We start from the raw sequence: 18935 nt of genomic DNA on the forward strand, positions 1-18935 counted from the left end.
ACCTAGAATGGAATGTTAATATTATTCCTTCACCAATAATGTTCAACAGGAACGCATGAGATTGTGTACATCATAACAATGGGTCACATTTATCCGTTGCTAGTCAACAGGCCAGCTTTTTAACCATGATGCATCTCTCACCAATTTATATAGTGCATTTTGTCTATGACTAAATCACCCATAATGCTCCTGATCCCACAGATTTTGGAAGCTAAGCAGGGGATTTGTTGACGGTGCTTGGATGGGTAAACATTGACTGGACCGCTTTTAGAGTTGGTCTCGGTTGCTGAAGCAGAGAACTTGTAACGGGTGAGATGAGAGGTAGGAGAGTGCATGAAGGGGGAGTGAGATGAGAGATATAGGATGCATGCGCAGAGTGGAGCAGATTAAATTGACAGTGCGTGGAGAATGGTTATGAGTGGTGCGAGAGTGCATGATGGGAAATAGAAGCGATCAGAGATAGGAGGGTGTGTGCAGGTGAGTAGTGAGATGAGAGGTAGGAGAGTGCATGAAGGGAAGTATAATGAGATGACAGGAGAGTGTGTGGAGGCGAGTAGAGATAAGAGGGAGTCCAGGTAAGATGTGTAAGATGGCGAATGCGATTTTTAATTTGATTCAGCATTTGTATTGGGAGCCAAGTTAAATTCACAGCAAAGCGGCATGCAATTGTCACGTGATATTTATTTTACGGAGCAATACATTTACAAAATCTTACACTTTTAACAATTAATTTTCTTAAGTTCATACGCAATTACATGTTTTTATTATAAGAGATATTCTGTGCATTGTTATGTGACAGGATTGCACTAATTAAGGTGCTTTTTTCTTGGGTGGTTATGGTGAGACTGTGAATGTGAACCACGTGGTGTGGTTGTATTCCTCTCCTGGTCTCAGCAGGGCATTGGGGAAGTTGGGCTGTAGAGACAACAAAACGAAACGCGCACACACGACCAATTAGATCCTAGAAACATCTCGCAACAACAACAAAGGCATTTCCCCTCCCAGACGATTCCATGAATTCTTACTTGTGGCGACGCATGGTAAAATACTATGGACTCATCTTCTTGGTTCTTTCGGTAAAGTCACGTAGAAGGCAAGTAATAAAATAATACAATAATAAAACATAATAAAATAATATAAAATAATGTTTTATTATTTTATTACTTCCCTTCTACGTGACTTTACCGAAAGAACCAAGAAGATGAATCTCTGCAGTCACGAAAGCTTTAAATCGAAATTTAACCGCTACTATGGACTCGTTTTTAAAGATTCTGGGGAACTTTTGATTTAAAGCTTTCGTGACTGCAGGGATTCGTATGCTTGGTTGGTTTCCCTTCTACGTGACTTTACCGAAAGAACCAAGAATATTCTGGGGAACGTTAAACCCTTGATTCTTACTCGCACGCAAAGTCTCAAATCGCGTTCCGCGAGCTGAATCCATCTTCTTGGTTCTTTCGGCAAAGTCACGTAGAAGGGAAATAATAAAATAAAAACATAATAAAATAATTCTCACGACGTTTCGGCCACAACGCAAGCAGCCGTCCTCAGGTGAAGAACAGGTCTGTCGAGAAAACTGTCTTTATTATGTTTTATTTTTATTATTTTATTATTTCCCTTCTACGTGACTTTACCAAAAGAACCAAGAAGATGAATCCCTGCAGTCACGAAAGCTTTAAATCGGAGCTCAATCCAGTTCGTGCGTCGTTGGACCCTTAAGGTGTTTGCGAAGGTTCAGCCCTGCACATTGCTTGCTTCCACCACTGCTGGTGGAAGGGCCTCCACTGGAGGGAGCTCTAGAGGGCCTGCCTCGAGGACTTTTCGGCCGACTTTTCCACACTGCCCAGACATGTTGGAAGAGGGAATGCCAAAAGCCTTACCCCTCCCCCCCCACCAAAAGCGACCTGCCAATTGTTTGTTGCGCTATTATTTATGGCTAGGCCACCTTTGAAAGAGGGCTACGTAGTTCCGTGGGCTTTACCTGGTAAGATAAAAAAATAAAATTGTTTCGTATTATTTTTACCTTTCCTATACCTTCCACTCCTATCGTGGGTTTGTATCGTTTGTTGTTGTAACCATCTGAGCCCACCCCCCTCCATCCCTGAAGTTTTGAAATATCGGGGCCAAGAGGATCCGGGGTACAGGCGGGTGTGACAGTGGCCTTAAAAGCATTATGTTTGGAGTTTGGATGTTCTCCCCGTGGCCACGTGGATTCTTACTCCGGGTCCTCTGGGTTTTCCCTCCACATTTAGAAGCATGCGTTGAGGCCGTTTAGTTTATTTTGCGGCTATAAATGTCCAAATGATGAGCCATGTTGTTGAGCTATCATTTATGTCCAGGTCGCTTTTGAAAAATAATTTAATTCCTCAGCGGGCTGTGCCTGGTAGGATGGGAATGGTTTAGTTTTGTGTTTGTACGTGTTTGGGTGATTTGTTTACCTTTCTTGTACTTAGCACTATCGTGTTTTTATATTGCGTTTGTTGTTGTAACGTTCTTACCCGCCCCTCCTGGACATCTGTGAAAAAAAGAGCTTTACAGCTCATAGGATTCCCCCAGTCTAAATAATGATTCCGATTATGAAATACGAAGCCGGAGACCAAAAGGGAAGGGAACCCTTCTCCCGGCCGAGTACCCAGCTCACCTTATTGACTGCGTCGGGCCAGTTCTGTGTCTCGAGGCAGAAGGCCGAGTGGCGGGGGTAGGTACAACCGTCCTTCCCTTGGAGGGAGCCGTCCAGGAAGTTGGCCGTGTAAAACTGCACACCGGGCTGCGTGGTCTCCACCGTCATCACACACCCCCTGCCTGCATGGCAAGCCCTGAGAAAACACCCCATGTCACAGCAGTTTCAACAGGTGAAGAGCGTGACAGCGACACAAAATGCACGCAAACTGTTTTTTGCGTTTTGTTTGTTGTCCTCCCCCATTAGCACGGTTGGCGATGTACGGTGAGAAAGAAGCTCACACCCCACCCCACCTCCGTGTACTCAGTCATGTTTCCGCTCCGTTTCCCTCCTGGCTCCCCTCCATTGGAATAAACTCCCAATCCACATCAAACGTGCAACTTCACTGACCATTTTTCATTCCTCCCTTAAGATATTTTTTTTCAATCGTGTATCTCTCTACTACTGCCTGTCCTTAGCCATTCCCGTCCTTCCTAACCTCGCCCCTCCCCTGCTCCTATCACCCTTCCTTGCCATCCCTTCCCCTCTCCCAACACTCAAATCCCATCCCTTTTCCCCATCGGCCAATACTAATGTACCATTTTTAATTCTTGTAAAGCGCTTTGACATGGTTGGATAACAACATCGCAAGGGCCCTACGAATTTAACGTTGGGTAATTCGCCAAACTTTGGCCAACATTTTGATACATTTTCTCCAAATGAAGACTTCGTTCACCTGGCGCATGTCTGTCGCTCCCCGCTCTGGCTCAAGCAGAAGTTGTGGTCAAAGCCATCACCGGGAAGCTGTGGCAGCCGATCCCGCAGAATCACGGGAGAGCGAAGGTCAAAGGGCGTGTCCTTTACCGCCGCCACCTCGCCTTCCAGAGGAAACAAACAAGTTCAGGAAATATGCAAAGCTTGGAGTAACAGATGCTTTTATTATCGTCTGCTCGTCTTGGCGAGCCAGGGGACATTCGGCAAGGTCCGTGGCTTTACCACATCAAAATAGCTTGTGATGCATGTTCCAGACCGCAAATGAGTACCGCATTTAGGGTATAATTCCCATCTTGACTGCTCATTTTGTATAAAAACTCATTGTAAAGCAATAACGGTGGCAATGGGGGACACTGGGCACTAAAAAAAAAAAAAAATCGGAAAGAAAATTAACGTTCGCCGAGACAAAAATCTGAACTTTACACTAGTGGCGCACTTGGGTTAATCTGTGTGCTTACCAGTGGGGATGACGTTGTCGTCCACAGGTAAATATTCTTCAGCCATAATCGTGACCTCGTGGTCGTATATATCAGGCGAGCCCTGTAAAAACCATAGGCCAATAAAAGGTGTTAAACCATATGGTACTAAGAAATGTTTTGCTCATTTGCCCTTTCTTTAGATCACATTGTACAGATTTTGCACGTTCTTTCATTTGTTAACATACCCTCTGCTCCATAGGGAATTGTTCATCATCCGGCCATCAAATGGATATTAATAAGAGTTAGAATGTTTTAAAATATAGACAAGAGCTTGCATTACGTTAAAAACCAGAGAGAATGTGATGGTTTATGTTTGTAATTTGCTGGTAACCAGACTGGGAAAATAAAAATATTAAAATCCATTTGAATCATGGGTAGCAACCCAGCACTGCATCTAACATCTCCATAGTGCTGGGTCAATACTCTGACCCCTAAGCCGATTAGCATGGTTGGCTACGTACGGCGCGAAAGAATTTCAACATACATACAAAAAGATCAGAAGTGTGATTTTCACTTTATGCAGCTGCGCATATTTAACGTTAACACTAAAACACGCACCCCGACAATTGTCTTGTTCACGCCACTGCTGGCAGAAGGGCCACCACGACAGGGAGCTCCAGAGCTGCCCGAGAGATTACTTTGGCCTACTCTTCCACACTGGCCAGACACCTTGTATGTAACAAGGTGAGCATACCCACACTTTAGCCAACCACGTAACATTCTGTGGGGCACCCATTTATAATGCTGGGTGGACAGAGGGCAGGCAGATAAGGCATTCCCAACTTTCAACTGCCGCCAATGAATATATATAGAATATGCATTTGGGCCAAACTGTACAGTGCCGTTTATGTGTGTGTCAGCGCCACGCCATTCGCGTCAGTGAGGTCACCTGCCCAGCCAGATTGAAGTAGGCATGGTTGGTGAGGTTGACGGGCGTGGTGCGAGTGGTCGTGGCTCGGTAGTTGATGGACAGCTTGTTGTCCACCAAGCGGTACGTGACGGTGGCGCTCAGGGCGCCGGGGTATCCCTCGTCCCCGTCGGGACTCGTGTGTGTGAGACGCACTCCGTCCTCCAGCTGCTCTGCCAACCACACGGCCTGTGGATGCACCGCACCGGCAGAGGAGAGGGGGATGGTACGAGGCTCCGCAGTCTGGTTTTGTGCGTCTTCCGTTGTTTGACACAAACTCTCGGATAGAAATACCAACGTTGAACACGTAGGCTTTCGCGGCCAATATCAACCATAAGAGGTTTTTTTTCGGTTAGATCGCGTAAATATGTGTGTCGTTCAAACCCGCCACCACCCGACACAGCCAACTAGTCAGGGTTGTCACGTAAACAGAACATGCCAGATTGTAAATGCTGTGGCTTGGCTCTTCAACACACCGGTGTGCTGTACTAGTGACAAATTGGCATGTTCTGTTTACGTGACAACCCTTACTAGTTGGCTGTATCGGTTGATGGCGGGTTTTAACGACACATTTATATATTTACACGATCTAACCCAAAAAAAACTATTATGGAAAAAATACCAATATTGGCCACACTGTCAGCAGTACAGGAATATCGATTTTGTTGTACTAAGCTGTAACATCTACACCCACCTCCTTTATCAGTCCACACGTACCAGCGCGATGTGCCTTGGTCAAATAAACCCCCACGATCTGCACAGCATGGGGAGGCCCGAGTCCAGTGTTTGTCATGGGAGTTGTTTGATCATGGTTCAACCGCAACGGTTAACGCGGCTTTGTGAAAAATAGGGGGTGGCCCGGGACCAGTTCAGATATCACTAAAATCTGATGTTAGATAAGGCAAGGAATTAAACCGAGGTCACTGGATATATAAAACCAGAGTGCTAACCACTGCAACGCAACTTCCTCCAATAAAACCGCCACACTTGTTTAGTCACGGCTGGCTGAAACTCAGAGTCCAACTCCGCATCTCAGCAATGTTAGCTCAGTTGTTAATTCAGCCACCTCTTCACACTTAGCATTACTTAAGCCTCTATTAAATCAGCTGTCCAATCATTTAAGTAGACTAGAGTATAAGGTGCCTCGAATCCACGACTGGTTTACCAGGCAAATGCCCAGTTCTGGTGGCCCAGCCAAACCCAGATTACTATAACATTAAATGTATAACACATACTGTTGAAATGTTGATATTCAGCATTTGGTATTTTGTGCGAATGATTTTTTTTTAAATAACGTGTAAATATAATGTGCATATGGGGGGAGAAGAAAGCAATCACTGTGCAGGCTTTGGGAGCGGCGCCGTTCCCGCTCTCCATTGTGTTTTCGGGTTTAGTAACGCGTGTTTCTTACGCACGACGATCAGCGTGTTTCTCAATCCACGAGCTGGGGGAGCTTCTTCTAGCACAGTTCAACTTCCAAAGAGGCTTCCCAACACGCGGAGGGAAACGTCAAGACGTGCCGGACACAACACGGCGGCAACCAACCCGTAAAACACGTCGGAGAGCTAGACCCCGAAAGGAACTAACTGCCGAAGACGGCATATCCCCTCGCTTGCCTTGTCAAAGCCGACGATGCCACCGTGTAGGCTGTTGGGGCCATTGTTGATGGCGAGGGTGTAATCCTTCCCGTCCACCGCAAACCGACCGGCCGCAATCCTATTTGCGACCCGACCCACCACGGCGCCAAAGTATGGGTGCTTCTCCAGGTATCCTGCAACATTCGGGTACAGTATGTTGAACTTCTTTCACACCATACTTAGCCAACCGTGCTAATCGTACATCCAATTCAGCCTGTAGCGTGACCTCGCTTTTTAAAATGATTTTTCATTGAAGTCAGTGTTCTTCATTGCAAGGCCCGCGGGCTAGTGGCGGCACCAGGTGGACTTTAGTGCCGCCCCCGACAATACACAAATGTGAAAACACCCCCATCATCATCGTGTTGCCGTCAAAACCCAACAATGGTTCCTAATGTGTGGTGGCCCTCACACACTGATGATGTCTTATCGGCGAAAGTGCCCCCCCACCAACTATAAAAATTAGTGAATAACACTGATTTAAGTATTTTACCTGGAAAGTCCCTCAGGATGGACCATCGCATTCGCAGCGATGCTGTTGGCGGTGTCAATTTAGAAACGTAGAGTATTTGTCCGCTATAAATTTCCACACGATAAGCCACTTAGTTGAGCTATCATTTGTGATAGCCAGGTGGCTTCTGAAATAAGAGCTATATAGCTCAGTGGTGGGCCTTACCTGGTAAAATAGACTTTAAACATACATAGCAGACACGTTATGACACGTACATGTAAAACTTACAATCTATGCTGTATGCATTTATAATGTATACATTTGAACAGTATCAAGAAAACAAACAAAGCAGCTCAAGGTGCGAGTATACAAGACGCAGTATAAGTTATATCTATATTCTTAAGATGAAAGCTATTTAGTAGAATGTACGATAGAGACGACAGCATATCCACATCGTCATTCAATATTTTTAGCATTCAATATGTTTTAGTTTAGAGTTCGTTTATGACATGTCCTCCACAAAAGCCAGCCAAACCTGAGCGCTTGACCACTTATTTCGGAAGGGATGACCACACGCTTCGCATCTCCTTTGAGTTTGGTGGTTTAAGCAAGGCTAAGACCATGAGACGTGCCAATTCGAGTGCTGTGAAGAGAGGAAGGCCCATTGCCATTGAACGTTGCTTATTTCATACGAAATCATTTCCTTTCAAGGCCACAGTGTGTCTTGAGTTCGTATGCCCTCCTCAAGAAGGCCCATGGCCCTGAACGTCGCCTATTTCATACACATATATACACACACCCTTCATTTTCAATGCCAGTGTCCTTGAATTCAATGCCCTCCTCAGGAAGGCCCATTGCACTGAACGTCTATTTCACACCCTTAAACCTTCAAGGCCACAGTGTTCTCGAATACGTATGCGCTCCTCAAGGAGGCCCATTGCCTTGAACGTCGTCTACTCACACACATTTAAAAAAACACCCTTCACTTTCAAGGCCAATGTTCTTGAATTCAATGCCCTCCTCAGGAAGGCCCATTGCACTGAACGTCTATTTCACACTATTAAACCTTCAAGGCCACAGTTTTCTAGAATACTTACGCCCTCCTCAAGGAGGCCCATTGCCCTGAACGTCGTCTATTTTATACACACATAAAAAAAAACACCATTCACTTTCAAGGCCACGGTCAAAGCAAAGCGCACTTAAAAAAAACACCCCGCGTGGATGGAAGCCACCACCACCACCGCCACCACCAACACCACCACCACCGCCACCACCAACACCACCACCACCGCCAACACCACCGTTGGTAGGCCTCGTGCATCCCTCACCGTGTATGGAGGGGAACCCCAGCACCACGTCCACGGGAGGGCCCACCTTGCCCGGCACCTCCAGGCCCTGGAGGATCCCCCCGAGGCTCAGCACCTTGACCACGAGTCCTCCGTCGGCAGCGCGGAGCGTGAAGCGCTCTACGGCGAGACCTTCGGCGGTCTCGCCGAAGATTTCGCGACTGACTCGCGTGTTCGGCATTCGCGAGGACTTGGGGGAGGTTGTTTTGGGTTGCAAGCGGTTCGAAAGTGGAGCGGAGAGGACGGATGGTGATGATGGAGGAGGAAGAGCAAAATGTGGTGGATGGGAAGGGAGGGATGAGATGGGGGGGTGGGTGGCGTGAGGAATTTGGTGATGATGGAGGGGGGAAAGCACAGGTGGTGGATGGATGGAAAGAGGAGGCGAAAGGGTTGGGTGATGGAGGAGGAGGAGGAAGAGCAAAGGTGGTGGAAGGAAGGGAGGGAGGAGATGGGGGAGAGGCGGGCGAGGTGGAGGCGTTGCCCGCACGACGAGGCGGGGCTCGGAGCTCGCGTCCTCGACCGCCAAAGTGAAGCTCCGCCACGCCATCTTGCGTGAGGTTTAGGGCATTTAACATTTAAATATTCACTAAGTTTTTTTATAAATTTTATTTTACCAGGTAAGGTCATTTCAATTGTTCTCTAACTATTTTTTATTTATTTTACCAGGTCAGGTTATTTAACATTTAAATGTTCACTCATTGTTTTTTATTTTTTGTTTGCAGATAAGGTCATTTAACTGTACAATAACTATTTTGATTTTATTTTACCAGGTCGGGTTATTTCACATTTTATTGTTCACTGACTTTTTGTTTTATTTTACCAGGTCATGTTATGTAACATTTTAATATTCACTAACACATTTTTTTTTCCACCAGGTTAGGTCATTTAACATTGCACTATTCACTTATTTTATTTTACAGGTCAGGTTATTTAACATTTAACTATGCATTATTATTATTTTTTACCAGGTAAGTTAATTTAACATTTAACTATTCGCTATTTTTTTATTTTATTTTACCAGGCGAGGTAATTTAAATAACTGACTATTAGACAAATAACTTTTTTTATTTCACCAGACGAGGTAATTAAAATAATTATATTTATTTTACCAGGTAAGGCCCACTGAGCTATGCTGTATTAATAGGGGCTAAACCGGTCAGAAATTGTCTCATTGGTGTCAAAGTGATCTATTTGGCGTGTGAACATCATAACATCTGCTGTTGTATTGCCAGAAAGGGTGAAAGCTATTCTTATTTTTCATACTTTGATACTGGCAAAACAGATCCCACGATATCATTGGTGCCTGTCAGTAGATCACATTTGCTTGAAATAAAATATATTTTCACGATGGCCTAAGGCAGGTTAACCCAATGCAGTTCTTAAATAACTTCATGGGCTTTTGCGTTTTCTGAAGACAAAATGCGCTGTTACAGGATTTTAATCATACTGGAAGGAACCTCCTGGTTACACCAGCCCACATGGGGATTATTGTGTCCGTCGTGCAGGGAGGGGCTGGGTGGGGAGGGAGGAGCTGGGTGGGGAGGGGAGGGTGGGGAGGGGCTGGGTGGGGAGTGCGGGGAGGGGTTGGGTGGGGAGGGTGGGGCTGCGTGGGGGGTGGGAGGGGTGGGGCTGGGTGGCGAGGGGCTGGTCACCCCGTGGTGCCCTTATAAAACTCAACGTTTCACCTACTCACGCCGGCTTGTGCCCGCCCTCACAGTCGGGCATATTTGCGGAATACACCACGCCGCCGTTGACCCTGGCCATTGACCGAGCAACCCAACGTTCCTTACCAGCTCCCTCCACCTAGCCCAGCCCCTCCCCACCCAGCCCCTCCCCACCCAGCCACTCCCCACCCTCCTCTCCCCACCCAGCCCCTCCCTGCACGACGGACACAATAATCCCCTGTGGGCTGGTGTAACCAGGAGGTTCCTACCAGTATAACATTGAAACTTAAACCATGACATGCAATAGACTATAATGTAATCGGCAATGCGATGATGTGACGTAATGTAACACAAACATTGGCAGCACAGACGTGTGTTAATCCACTGCTGGATAAAGGCCTCCTCCACACGCCATGTCGGTTTAGGGGTTAATTGACCATACTTCACCACTGCAGTGTACACAACTTTATACATTGGTGTTACACTGCCCCCTGTTGCCCATAACGTTAAGAGGCTTGCGGGTGTAATACAGTAGAGGATATGAAACAATTGAATTAGGTTTTAGGGGCCGTCCATAAATGACGTCACGCACCTTGGGGGGGGGGGGTCAGACATTTGTGACGAAGGGGGGGGTGAGAAATGGGACGTCACATCAAAATGCGCAATTTTAGATAAATATAGACAACGCGTAACTAAATAGACTTTTAAAGAAATGTTTTCTCCTACAACATCAGAGTGCAGCGCCATATTAAATACGCACTACAATGAAAATAGTTTAAAGCGATTTGAAGCATGTTTTTTTGGGGGGGGGGGGGGTGCAGAGCTTTGTGACGTCATATTTGAGGGGGGGGGGGTCTGACTTTTTGTGACGCCGTGTGACGAAGGGGGGGTGGGGGTCAAAACTCGTCAAAAATCGCGTGACGTCATTTATGGACGGCCCCTATAAACATCAGCACCGGGAAGACAAAGGCGGTCGGGCGTGGTCGCTGGCCACTGCACCCCCTAGCGACTCGCTAACAGCACTTGCCCCCCCCAGCCTGCGAAGGCTACCCGGGGGATCTTTGTTTTTGTATAACTTTATTGACAACGCGGCGGCTGACGAAGGCTGCCCCACTATTGGCGTGGGGCGGCCACGCCACCCACTGAAGGGGCGGATGAGACCATCGTTCCCTCCTCCTCCTCCATCCTCCTCCTCCTCCATCTCTCACATCCCCCATCCTCCTCCTCCTTCTTCAATCACCTCGGGGGCCCACCCCGGTCAGAACGGGAACGCAGAGGTACCGTACAACATTGTTGCTGAACAATTCGTGATCGCGTGATGGGTTTGGTGCCAGAGGTCGCAAACGGGTTTTGATTCCTTACCCGTACCCGGCCGCACCAGGGTCGCAAACGGGTACCCGTACCCGGCCGTACCCGTACTCTACCCGTACTCGGCCGGGTACGGGTAAGGTACGGGTATCGGGTACCTGATTGCGACCTCTGGGATGAAGCCATGTTGCAGGCGCGGGTGGGTTGATTCTAGGAACTTGAATTGTGTAAAGAGACAAGACGTTGGGAAATGAGTGACAAACGGTGACTCACCAGTGACTCACGGCCTACCCGTACCCGTACCCGGCCGCACAAGGGTCGCAAACGGGTACCCGTACCCGGCCGGGTACGGGTAGCCGGGTATCGGGTAGGGTACGGGTATCGGGTACCCGGTTGCGACCTCTGGTAGGTGGGAGGAGACGGTGCTGAAAGGCGATGGTGGTTGCAGCACGCCCGTGACTTGTTCCACCTATTGTCCCACCCAGCATTGTGAATGGGTTGACAGGCAAGCGGAGTGGTAGAGGGGCATACATTCAGTCCGTACGCATGGAGGGGTCTACTGACAATGTACGCATAGGAAACGTGGTGGGGGTGGTGATGCCTCGATAATAATTGATCTACATTGGCCTTTCAGATGAGTTCGATAGTCCGTTTGCTTAAACACGTTAATATAAAATTTCGATTTAAAGCTTTCGTCACTGGAGGGATTCATCTTCTTGGTTCTTTCGGTAAAGTCACGTAGAATGTAAATAATAAAATAATAAAAATAAAACATAAAATAATTCTCACGACGTTTCGGCCACAACGCAAGCAGCCGTCATCAGGTGGAGAACAGGTCTGTCGAGAAGACAGAGTTGTGGCCGAAACGTCGTGAGAATTATTTTATGTTTTATTTTATTATTTTATTATTTCCATTCTACGTGACTTTACCGAAAGAACCAAAAAGACGTTAATATTATTCATCCTTGATAGTTTCTGCGTGGATTAAATATCGGCCGTTTTATAGGATTCGGAGGGGGGGGGGTGTAAAAAGTCCGCGTGCGTACAGGGAGGGAGGGGGGTAGAGGTCAAGTTTTGACAGATTTTTGCGAAGCTACTGAATGGATGGCCCCTTTAAAGTCGATCGGCAGGCAAAAGCAGGTTCGCGTGTGGCGGGGTAAAGTGTGGGTAACACGTCTGTCTGGCCAGCGTGCAAAGGAGTTGGTCAACGCATCCCCTAAAAGGGTTTTGTTTTTAAATCCTTTATATTAAGTTCACTTGCTTGCGCGCTTACGACCGTGCAAATCTTTCGGTCGTCTTTTAACCCACTTCCCGTGATCCAATCGAGCTGACATTTTGCACACAGACTCGTTGTGCGTGACAATTTCTTTTCGTGAATTTTTTTTTCCAAAATTTTACACTTTTTAGGAATTTTTTTAAAATATTTAATTACCAATTGCTTAATGGTGGCAGGCAATCATCTGACCCATAAGTGGCAGCCATCTCAAGCCAGAGGACGAGAGGACTCTAGCCGCCACGCATATTAAGGATTTATAGTGAAAAACTTTGTTTTTACGGGTTAATTTTTTAGCGAGATGCTGCCTCCAGTGGAGGTCCCTTTATTCGTATTTTTTTAAATTATAAAATTCAGTACAACTGGCTTTCGGCGTCCTCTGGTCGAGCACCAATTGGGTCGAGGCTCAAAAGAAAGCCGTCCCTTGGTGTGGACCAATCAGTTTCAAGGACAATGCATCATATATTATCATAGTGTGTTTTTTGTTTGCATTTGACTGCAAGTATTGTGGTTAATGCAGACATGACTCCTTGTAAAAAAGGTGTCAGTTTTGTTGCCAGAAAAAAGGGGGAAAACCTCTATTATTATTACTATAAGAATTATTACCGGTAATTGTCAAATAAAGGTGACATTTTTGTAAACATATAAATGCATGCCTCCTCTCCGTAATGATATCATTATCACAGTTTATATTTCCCCCCCAATTATATTCGGATTGTGATTATCAGCGCCATGTCCCGAGACAAAGAATTAATTTGGAAATCTTGGAGAGCAGTGCTCTACCCCCCCCCCCTCCCCGTGTTTGAAAACGCCCCGCGGAAGTGGATATCCCACAGCTACCTTCAAGTGACACTTGGTTCAACGAAGTACAGTGTAGAGAGCAGCACCCGCTCTACGTTAATGTTCGTCGCATGACAGTCGAACCAATATATTCTCAGAACTCGAATTAAACCAAGTGAAGAGTTGAACGAAATGTAATGTGATGGATTTTTGTGCAGTAATTCAGCAGTGGATTGACAAATCGGCTGTGTATGTACATGTTGCACTGGTGACTCTTTCCCATCAGCCATGTCTTTCTCTTAGCCTGTCCGATGGGTTATGACCTGATTAATAATAATGTAGTATATTTGGTATTTGCATCGTCACGAAGGTGCTATATTTCACAGACGGACAGAGTCTGCCAGCAGCGAGCGATGGTTGCAATGTGTAATCCCAATTGAGTAACTTGCAATATTTCACATCCGGAGCGTTACGCCGGAACACAATGGGCCTATTTGTTCCGAACGACGTCAGGAGATGTTTTTTGCTTCCACTTGTGAAGCGGACGTTATTTATACGGTTAATCCACCCGCAGTTGTAACCAGAGCGGGCTGTCGGATTCAAACCAAGAAGTTCTGCGGCAAGTGGCGTACGGGCTACCGCTGGGCCGTCTCACCACCCCGGCTCTTTTGTGTGTGCCCTCAGAGACCGCGTGCGAAGAGCTGAGGCATCATGGCCGGGGAGGGACCAGGTCGCGTGCTGTCTGTCCTGCGGGCGTGGCTTCTCATCGTGGCGCTCATGGCCTTCGGCAACACGATTCAGACGTTCCGCAACCACAGCTTTCTCAGCACGCACCTCTACACGGGAAGCCCCAACATGGGTATGCCACGGCCACTCTGTCACTTTCTTGTCCTTTCATACAGCGTGACTAAATCACCCGCCAATGCATCCGATCTCTTTGGATTTCAGAAAACCAATTTCGGCCTGGCTAGTGCTTGGATTGAGGACTGCTGTGCATAGTGGTGCAACACCTCTAATCCTGCACAGAGGTGGAGATTGGTGGATCGCACAAATGTTTTGTGAATCTCCCCTCCCGTGAGTGTCGAGATGGAGTCATGTCCTGGCTCGCCAGGAGAAGGCAGAACAGCAAAATGTGGATTCAACCTGTTCCGTCTGCATAGGGTAGAGTGTTTCCGTCTCGCACACGTGGGTTTCCACCGTGTGCTTCGGTTTCCTCCCACATGTAAATGCTCATTAATTGGCGGACAACATCTTTAATATGGAGAGGACTGTAGAGCTTGGGCAACTGTTGCCACCAGCTCACCGGGTGTGGCTCCCTTCCCGCATGTCTGGCTTATCGCATCATTGGGTCGTTCTCTTTGAGGGTGGAGACTGTGGGCGTTATAAGTTGAAATTATTACAGCAGGTTTTCAGAGGCTGCAGGCCTACGTGGTGGGCAGCAGACGACCGCAAATTCGATTTTCGTACTGTACTGTCCTGCCAAGTCTGCGCCCTACTTTGATCAACTGGCACTGACCAGCGTGGCTGGGCAGTGCCGGTCCTCAAGAAGCTCCCGGTAGCTGGAGCGAAACGTCAGACATTGTGCCGAACAACTCTGGTTACAACCCAAAAGCAAATCAGAGTTATACAGCACAACCGAAAAAGCCTACACTGGTATGGCTCAGTTAATCACGTTCTCTGTCTCAATATGCCTCCCACACTGCCCTTGCCATATTCAAACACCTCCTGATATTCCTGCCACTGCTGTTATGTCTGCCGCTGCTCCCAACCTAGTGAACGGGTTGCACGCACGAGCATACGGGGTGTGGACGATGCTGTCTTCGATCGTCCGCCTAGCCTGCGCCATTGACATCACCAATAAATCGTGAGTGAGCGTTCATTTCTGAGCAGGTTATGTTTTGCCACGATATTACGTCTGTGATTAAATGTTTTATCCAAATAAATCTGATGCCCGTAATAGTGTGGTGCCGTTGTGGTGAGATGTTAACTCCCTCGCCTGGTTGTGGGTTTGATCTCAAACCTTGACGCCTGTTTATTTGGTGTTTGCATGTTCTCCCCGTGGTCACGTAGATTTTTCGCCTGGTCCTCCTCGACATTAAGAAACATGTGCTTAGAGTATCTGGCTACTATACATTTCCACATGATAAGCCACTTTGAGCTATAATTTTAAAACGAGCTATATAGCTCAGTGGGCCTTACCTGGTAAAATAAAAAAGTTAATGGCAAAATTGGGAGAGAAGATATGCCCAACACATGGCCTAATCCAGATGACCATACTTGAACTGACTTAAGTGTGTTTCTCATATTTGTATCCTTTATTTAATCACCAGGAAATGGCATAAACCCATTGAGCCACATGGAACATAATTGCCTCTTTTGCAAGGGCGACATGGGTTACATCATGCAATTTTAACTACACAATATTTTAAATAGATTTCAAATATAACGATTATAGATTAAATAACAAAATATTGAATAACGCTTAAGTAATACAGGTGAATTACATATTCTTGGTTCTTACTGTAAAGTCACGTAGAAGGGAAAAAATATTAACAAAAATATAACACAATAAAATTCTCATGACGTTTCGACTGTGTTGCAGTCGAAACGTCGTGAGAATTTTTATGTTTGATATTTTTGTTATTTAATTTTTTCCCTTCTACGTGACTTTACCGAAAGAACCAAGAATATAAATCCCTGCAGTCACGAAAGATTTAAATCAGGTGAATTACACTTTAAACATTTACATATACAAGCATTTTACTGTCATTGCTGGAAATGAAACTGACTAGATAAGGCAAGTCGGAGTCAATGCACACTTTGCATTGCACTTGCGCGGTTTTAACATCTGCACGTTGCGTTGTTCCTTGTTTCTTTCCCAAAAGGCTTTACCTCGTGTGCCTGAGCACATTTGTGCTAGCTCTGGGCCACTTCCTGTCAGAAGCATTTGTGTACAACACAGCGCTGCTCACCGTAGGCTTGGCTGCCCCGCTGATTGTGGCCGGTACGATCTCAACACCAAAGTCTGTTCTTTACCATCATCATCAGTCGTGTAGGCCTCACCAAGCAAATTTTTTGCCATCTCTCGCGATCTTGTGATGCTGCAAAAATCCGTTGAGTTCCCGCACACTAATTACTTTTATCGCTCACGTATAATAAGCAAGGGGTCGTTTAGCTCAAAGTAAAATACGCTGCAACTCTCCAATCACTGAATAAGCCTTGCAATGTTTGCTGAATGAGTGTACAAGGCAAGCATTAAAAGTCTGTGCATTAGGGTGAAGAGCCATTTGACATCCTGAGTGAGTAATTGCTTGCTCATGCCACTGCTGGCTGAAGGGCCATCACTAAAAGTGGCTCTATTGTGCCTCAATGATATTTTACTTCTTCTTGGTTCTTTCGGTAAAGTCACGCAGAATGTAAATAATAAAATAATACAAATAAAACAATAATATATTATATATAATTTTATTATGTTTTATTTTTATTATTTTATAAAACATAATAAAAGATGATATATTATTTTATTATGTTTTATTTTTATTATTTTATTATTTCCATTCTGCGTGATTTTACCGAAAGAACCGAGAAGATGAATCCCTGCAGTCACGAAAGCTTTAAATCGATATTTGACTGGCCAGACATCTGGGAAGTGATGAAAATGCCATTGCTTTATCCCACCACACGCAACCTGCCGATGCTGTGGTGAACCCATTCATACTTCTGCTTGGACAGAGGAGGAGGGCGTGTTTAAGAAAGTTGTACCGACAAGTTCAGTGTGCCAAACTTTGCATACACCATGGCAGAATCCCCGAAATGGCTTTAAAGTTGCAAGTTATGCATGGCTCACACGCGACCAAAAAAATACACACTTGGCATGAATACAGCTGACATCTGTCTGGCTTGTCCCCCTAGGTTCGTCACTTGTGGCCATGCTGATTGGCCTCTTGTACCTGAATAAAGGAGGAGAGGTCGTGTCCAGGGAGAGGCGAAAAAAGGCCTTCTGATGGTGCGGTTCGGCTCTGCAGTGTCACGTTAATCAGTGAAAATGCACGCAGCATATTGGCGTTCAAGTATTGGAAGCATTTTGCTCATCACTTTGCAAGAGTGTCTGTTACAAGTGACTCAAGTGACGTGTAGACTCATGTTTTGCATCTGCAGCAGTACAAGATATTCAATATGCATGTGACATTTCAAAAACTATTATTTTTAGGGTACTGATACATGCAATTGTGTGTATACATTTTTAATTAGTTTTTATCTATATGCAGTAATATCAATATAAATTGGGAGAGTGTGTACATTGATACCACCCTAGCTTCTCGAATCAAATCGTGTTCCCCTAAATGTGACCAGTCATAATCTACGACCAAATCATCCTCAACGCTTTCGATCTTGCCTGATCTCGGAAGCCAAGCAAGGTTGATTCTGATTCGCACTTGAATACGAGACTGCCTAGGAATGCCAGGTATTGTAGGTGTAGTAGGAAATGGATGTATATCAATGAGTACTTGTTAACGTGTTAAAATTTCTGAGTGTCAAGCCCTGCCCTCGTGTGTGTTTTGTTTGGGTACTTCTACACGCCACTTATTAAGGGATTCGGTCAAACATTCCAATGCAGGACCCTCTTGAAATAAAAGGGCTGAGACTACGGGAGGTAATTCTGGGTAAAAAAAAAAGATAAATGTCTATAATCATGTAATTGTTGGGAGTGGTGTGCAGATACTCATCATAAATCTAGTATTCAAAGTTCCAGGCTGCTTGGGTCCAGAAATAAGCACACTGATTAATGTACAATAGTTTGCTATACGTGCATATTATTTTTACATCTGATTATTATGTATTGCCCTTGAGTATTTTTGTGCATCTGTGGCTGTATTCTGGGAAGGCGTCTTTATTTGATCTTTTTCGATGTGACGTGAAAACGGAGTGAGTTATCTTGTGCACGTTTCAAGTCCCAGCATGCATCTCTTGTTAACGTGTCTGTTGGCTGAGTCACATTTGAAAAAGAGCGATATTTCTCAATGGGTTATTACTCGAATAAATTTGATTCTGCATCTCAAATTTGACCCACTCGGTCCTCATCTGAAATTGTGTTCAACATGGCTACATCAAAGTGTTCATATGCAACTCCTGTGCTGCTTCCCCTTCAAGTTTCACATTCTCTGCAACAACTATAATGATTCGAACTTATTTATGTGGACCTCTGCACCGAACCCTTTAAAATAAATATCCTGCACTCTTACCCGCTGCTTGTGCTCGGTCCGTATGTTTTGCCCTGTCGCGGTTGTATAATCCAGGGGTGGCCAAACTTCCTGACCCTACAAGCCGCTTACCAACATACATCTTCATATGTCCGAGAGCCAGAAAACACACGTGACTTTACACATGGCTATGGAGTTTTGCTTTAGAAATCTGCATCTGGATCCGCTGCCAGGGGTGAGTGCTCCAGGCTTTTCCCGATTTCAAACATTGTACCTGTTCTTTTGTTCTTTCGTTAAAGTCACGTAGGTATAAAAAATTTTAATCACGACGTTTCGGGCGCAACACGAGCGTCCGTCATCAGGTGGGGAAGCTTAGAGGTCCTTCCCTTTCCCACCTGATGGACGCTTGTGTTACGCCCGAAACGTCGTGATTTATTTTATTGTTCTACCTACGTGACTTTA

General features: G+C 45.8%; 2 protein-coding genes across 2 annotated transcripts; one reads left to right on the forward strand and one right to left on the reverse strand.

Annotated features, from left to right (window-relative positions):
- Positions 1 to 663: 663 nt before the first annotated feature.
- GALM (galactose mutarotase) lies at positions 664 to 8616 on the reverse strand. Its single transcript, XM_078878935.1, has 7 exons — positions 8230 to 8616; positions 6433 to 6587; positions 4799 to 5005; positions 3889 to 3970; positions 3393 to 3534; positions 2639 to 2813; positions 664 to 915 (listed from the first exon to the last, which is right to left on the reverse strand). The coding sequence occupies exons 1-7, from the start codon at positions 8426 to 8428 to the stop codon at positions 835 to 837; spliced, it is 1041 nt and encodes a 346-aa protein (XP_078735061.1). The 5' UTR covers positions 8429 to 8616; the 3' UTR covers positions 664 to 834.
- Positions 8617 to 11028: 2412 nt separating this feature from the next.
- ERG28 (ergosterol biosynthesis 28 homolog) lies at positions 11029 to 18333 on the forward strand. Its single transcript, XM_078878936.1, has 5 exons — positions 11029 to 11188; positions 13957 to 14131; positions 15046 to 15136; positions 16158 to 16276; positions 17185 to 18333. The coding sequence occupies exons 2-5, from the start codon at positions 13984 to 13986 to the stop codon at positions 17274 to 17276; spliced, it is 450 nt and encodes a 149-aa protein (XP_078735062.1). The 5' UTR covers positions 11029 to 11188; positions 13957 to 13983; the 3' UTR covers positions 17277 to 18333.
- The last annotated feature ends 602 nt before the right edge of the window (positions 18334 to 18935 follow it).

This window comes from Lampetra fluviatilis, chromosome 52 (genome assembly GCF_964198595.1).
Source record: "Lampetra fluviatilis chromosome 52, kcLamFluv1.1, whole genome shotgun sequence".
NCBI lineage: Eukaryota > Metazoa > Chordata > Hyperoartia > Petromyzontiformes > Petromyzontidae > Lampetra > Lampetra fluviatilis.

Bases quoted from the DNA above. Each gene is read 5' to 3' on its own strand.
- GALM (XM_078878935.1), bottom strand. From the start codon at position 8,428: ATGCCGAACACGCGAGTCAGTCGCGAAATCTTCGGCGAGACCGCCGAA. The intron at 3,971-4,798 runs GTGACCTCACTG...TGGTTTTTACAG, and splicing joins ACTTCAATCTGGCTGGGCAG to GGCTCGCCTGATATATACGA. The intron at 3,535-3,888 runs GTAAGCACACAG...TTCCTCTGGAAG, and splicing joins CGACAACGTCATCCCCACTG to GCGAGGTGGCGGCGGTAAAG.
- ERG28 (XM_078878936.1), top strand. From the start codon at position 13,984: ATGGCCGGGGAGGGACCAGGTCGCGTGCTGTCTGTCCTGCGGGCGTGG. The intron at 14,132-15,045 runs GTATGCCACGGC...CTCCCAACCTAG, and splicing joins CACGGGAAGCCCCAACATGG to TGAACGGGTTGCACGCACGA. The intron at 16,277-17,184 runs GTACGATCTCAA...TTGTCCCCCTAG, and splicing joins TGCCCCGCTGATTGTGGCCG to GTTCGTCACTTGTGGCCATG.